Source organism: Montipora capricornis, chromosome 12 (assembly GCF_036669925.1).
Source record: "Montipora capricornis isolate CH-2021 chromosome 12, ASM3666992v2, whole genome shotgun sequence".
NCBI lineage: Eukaryota > Metazoa > Cnidaria > Anthozoa > Scleractinia > Acroporidae > Montipora > Montipora capricornis.
In genome coordinates, this window is record NC_090894.1 from 32354938 (window position 1) to 32359937 (window position 5000).

General features: G+C 40.0%; 2 protein-coding genes across 2 annotated transcripts in view; one reads left to right on the forward strand and one right to left on the reverse strand.

Annotated features, from left to right (window-relative positions):
• The window catches only part of LOC138025669 (L-2-hydroxyglutarate dehydrogenase, mitochondrial-like), a 19625-nt gene that overhangs the window by 8303 nt on the left and 6322 nt on the right, over positions 1-5000 (forward strand). The gene's annotated exons all lie outside the window — the stretch shown is intronic.
• Positions 438-1924, reverse strand: LOC138027446 (ryncolin-1-like). Its single transcript, XM_068875010.1, has 3 exons — positions 1696-1924; positions 1081-1461; positions 438-697 (listed from the first exon to the last, which is right to left on the reverse strand). The coding sequence occupies exons 1-3, from the start codon at positions 1922-1924 to the stop codon at positions 438-440; spliced, it is 870 nt and encodes a 289-aa protein (XP_068731111.1).

Here is a 5000-nt window from a genome sequence, read left to right on the forward strand (position 1 = left end):
TTTTTGAAATTGTTGCTGCTTTGGGTTTTTCTGTGAAAAGGTCTTGTGAGAGCAAAAAGGCAATGAATTGTTGAGAGAAGGCAATTTACTTTTCTTTCTTGAAAAATAAAAGGGTAAAAACTACCATGCAGACAAGGAAAGAAGAAGAACATTTATCATTGGTCATCATTAGCGAACCTTATTGAAGCATTCCCAGCTTACTGGTTCTGTGAAACTAAGCAAGTATTGATATATCTAAATCTACCGGATGATAACATGCGCGGTATGCTACTAATATGTAATCGCGAGAATTTTTTTGTTGTGAAACCTATCGAGTGTTTTACACGGTTGTGCGAGTTAAGCAGTTCGATTCATTGATGACCAATAAGATCCATCCCCTGGTTAGCAATTGATATATATAGTAACGGGCATGTCACGGATACAAATGACACAGAGGCTTAAAAGTTCTGTGGTCGTATTTTCATCTCAGACCGCTTGACAGAGTAGTTACTATTTTTCCAATGATACCAGGTCATTCCACTTGCATCGGTCTTGCCATTAAGATACAGACCATTCAGGTTGGCGTAGTGACATTTCTCGAACCACCAGCCACTTTTGTAGCCTGACGCACAGTTGCCAGCTAAATAGTCATCATTATCGCGATCCTTGGTGCTAAACGCATGGCCGCGGTGAACGCCAAGGGAATCACCTGCAGTGCCTGAATGAAAAGAAAACGAATTAAGCAATCAAAATAAGAAGCAGTTTTAAAACTTGTTTAAAATGCTAAAAATTCTTAAGACGCACTTGAGATTGTTTGTTGTCTCTACTTGCCACCGACATGAAATCGATGTAACGTGTTTATCACCACGTGAGTGAAATGATTACCAGGTTTTTCAGTTTCTTGCTCTGTTCTTTTTTTTTAGCTAACTCACTGGCTTACATATACAACTTATTCTGTCAGTCAAAGCGAGATAAAATTCTTTGACATCACAGTAGAACTGAGTTCTATCAGTTAGAGACAGACTGCACCTAGTTGAAATGAGAAAGTGTGTCTATCTTAATTAACAAAGGGTTGTTTATTAATCACCAGAGTTTGCAAACCTGAATATTTCCCCAAACTCAGCTGGTATTTTGCTCGCTCACTTGCCACTGTAACTGAACTGTACTCGGCAAATGCTGTATTTCCATGAATGTCTTCCAAGTCCACGCGAAGCTTGTTGCTGCTGCTTACAGTCAGGCGGTGAATCTTGTCCAGTCCAAGCCAAAACTCTCCGTTAAGATTACCAAAGCCTCGTTTGTAGGCGTCCCACGCGCGGAAGAAATCTACGGAGCCGTCTTGTCTTTTTTGAAAGACCGTCCATCCTCCGCCGGCAGTTTTGTGATCACAGTACACTTCAAATTCTCCCAGACCATCGGGATCGATTTTGTACACACCACTGATCTTTTCGCCAGAATTGTAAACATCGGCGCAGTTCTTGTTGACTAAAAATTACATAAGCGGGATGAATTCCTGTTAGATATGTTTTGGTTTCATCGTTATCTCTATCCTCTAAAAAGTTGAATAGACATCACACAGGGAAATACTATACGGAGCTAGCGAATATTTCAAAAGCAATTGATCGTAATTTGATTGATTTTTGCGACGGAACAGATGTGAAAATTCTAACCCGACTGGTGTCTTCGAAGTAAATGTATCTAAAATGTATAACTGCAGACCTTTGTCTTGAGAGCCGCCAGATTCGTTTGCTTTCAGCGCAGTTATTGCTTCTTTGATCTCAGTGAGTTGCTGCTCGATCTTCTTACAGCAGTGTGGTCCGGCGTAAAAGTTGTTATTCACGTTGCACTGGGGTTTACTAATACCAGGGCTTTTTGTTGTTTGTACAGAAGTTTTGGCAAATGTCCCAACGAAAATCCCAGTAAAAAGCAGAGCTAGCTGGAATGCCATTGTGCACTGGTTCTTTCAGGAAACTCTTCTGTAAAGTGGAAGCAAAAACTGCGGGTATAAAATGATTTCTAAGACTTGAGGTTCAGTTCATTTAGTCTTTCCAAACCAGATTTTTCTTGTCTCCTGCGCTCTATTTTGGGAATGCTGAATCATCGATTCCTACCAATCAAATAACAACACATTGTAGTGACTCACAGACGAGGCAGTTGACAACTTTCTGCTGACAATAGGAGAGTTCATCAAAATTTTATGAGATTTTTCTAGCAAAAGAACATGGGCACCCAACGAGTAATTATTATTTCGGTAATTGTCTGTTCGGAAGGATGGTGGGTTAACATTTTCAAATATTCGAACTTAAACTTTCGAGGTGTAGTAAGATTTTGGACATTTCTTCTGAACAGATTTGCTAGCTATTTCAGAAAAGTAATGAAGAGTGTGAAGAGTGCGAAGAGTGCGTAGAAATTTCGAAACCACATTGAAGAACGTTTAAATTTTGCTAAGCTGAGTAAGAGTGAACTGTGATGCTGGAAGAAAATTTGAAGATTTATAACTTCTATCATTTTGGCCGTAGTTTTTTTGAGAATCATATTAAGGGCAAACGTTCCCTAAAATTTGCGGGAAAAAAAGACGACTACTTAATGTAAAGTTTTTTTTATCAGACCCGTCACGATTTCTTTAACTTCAGGACAAGGCAAAAAAGCCATGAAGGACGTTCTACAGCAACCTGAAATTCCCGTAGAACATCCGAACAGATATATATTTTGAAGGGCTGCTACAAACTCACTAAACGAGCTTTTAAAGCATTGTGGAAACCATTTTAGGTGATTCTGACAACTTTTAAGACAACCGGCCGTTGGTGCCACGAAGAGAAACCCTCGTACGGGATGATGAAATAGTCAATTTGACTTTGCGTTATTCTCATCTTTGATTGATGGGTTTTGTGCTTCGGAATAAATTTGTTTATCAGAGATTATTAGAAAAAGTCTCTCGCTCATGGAAAACCTCGAGCTCAGATTTGCTGTTAAGCAAAATTCAAAAAACATATTGATATCTGTCTATTTTATACAGCCATAGTTAGAGCTATAGATCAATTTATAAAACAAGGAAACGAGGCCGCGGGCGCAATTAAATGATTTTTCGTTGGCAAGGAGGAGCCTTACAAGTTTGCCATTGAAGCTTGCCTTCATTGGCCGTTTTTATACTAGAGACGCATAATCCGTCCAGACGAATTATGTGTCTCTCATGTTATCCGTCTAGTGTAAAGACGGGACGAACTATATGAGACGCATAATTCGTCTTGGACGAACTTGGGCAAACATTTTTTCTGCGTCTGTTAAATTCGTCTAGTATAAAGACGGGCACTAGACGCATAATGCGTCTGGAAGAACTTTCCAGTTTAGTGCGTCTTCGAAGACACGATAAAATAGATTCTTCGTCCAGACGCATAATGCGTCTTGTGCCCGTCTTTATACTAGACGAATTTAACGGACGTAGAAAAAATGTTTGCCCAAGTTCGTCCGCGACGAATTATGCGTCTCAAGTATAAAAACGGCCATTGGCCGTTTTTATACTAGAGACGCATAATCCGTCCAGACGAATTGTTCGTCTCTCATGTTATCCGTCTAGTGTAAAGACGGGACGAACTATAGGAGACGCATAATTCGTCTTGGACGAACTTGGGCAAACATTTTTTCTGCGTCTGTTAAATTCGTCTAGTATAAAGACGGGCACTAGACGCATAATGCGTCTGGACGAACTTTCCAGTTTAGTTCGTCTTCGAAGACGCACTAAAACAGATTCTTCGTCCAGACGCATAATGCGTCTTGTGGCCGTCTTTATACAAGACGAATTTAATAGACGCAGAAAAAATGTTTGCCCAAGTTCGTCCCAGACGAATTATGCGTCTCCAGTATAAAAACGGCCATTTGCTGTTTCTGGAGAGCTTTGCCGGCCTCGGGAATAGTCAAACACTTGAAAAAGTAATTAACATTTTTAGCCAGAGTGAAGTGTGAAGAAATGTTCAGGTTAGATATTTATCTTCGTTGTCGATCCTCTTTTTGTGAGGCATGTGTGTAAAGTAAGCTTGGATGTGGTACTGTTTGTATTGCACCGAGCCCTAGTCCATAGAGCAGATGCATGGGTTGATAAATTGGACTTGTAATGGACTGCCTAAGTGGTCGAAAACAAAGATCAGTCAAACGATACTAAACACAAACAGCAAACGGCTTACGTCAAGCACAAATCTGCATTACGCCAAAGATGAAAGAAACATGTTTGATTTTGCCTGTTTTCTGTAGATACCAAGCAACTTCTTATAAGAGAGGGACGAGAGAGAGAGGCGTTGGAACAAGATAATTTTCGAGCTTTTGTGACCAGCAACAGTTTCATTGAAACACAATACAAACGTTTCTCTGTTGACTCCCCACCACAAACACGCCAAAAACAAATACAGACTAAAGCCGGAATTATCAAAAGACAATGAATCGAAACACATTGAAAAGATTTCTCAACCATTTCCAACCTACGTTCGCAAGAGACAATATGTGACAAGCCGTCAATTTGTAGGATTTGTTTCGTTGATATAGGCGTCACCACACTGTTGGGAAAATCGGACATTAAGGGCTTGTTTATATGGTCTCGCTTACCCGAGACAGCCCTCCTTCCCGAGACAACTTTACCGAGCGTTTATATGAGAATTGCGAGAGCGAGACAAAGTTGACCTTACTTAATTATGCATGTATTTTAAGACGCATCTTCAAAAAATGCGTATCATCATTTGCCTTTCTTTTTTGTTAAGTACAGTTGCGTTTTCACATTCAGCAAATGGACTGACAATCTTAACGCAGCATTAATATGTAGTTTAAATAAAGGCTGTTTATGAATCGAGAATTTTCCGTTGACAGCGTTGAGAATTATGGCGGGAAAACACTTTTCTTTAGAAAGTAAACACTAAAAACATGTATAAGCTCCCAAATTGTCGCTTCTTGATTTTTATTTTGCTGTCTCGTCTCGGGTGGTCGAGCCAAACGGTTCACATGCGAACAAGTTGTCTCACCTGCCAGGGTTACCCTACCTG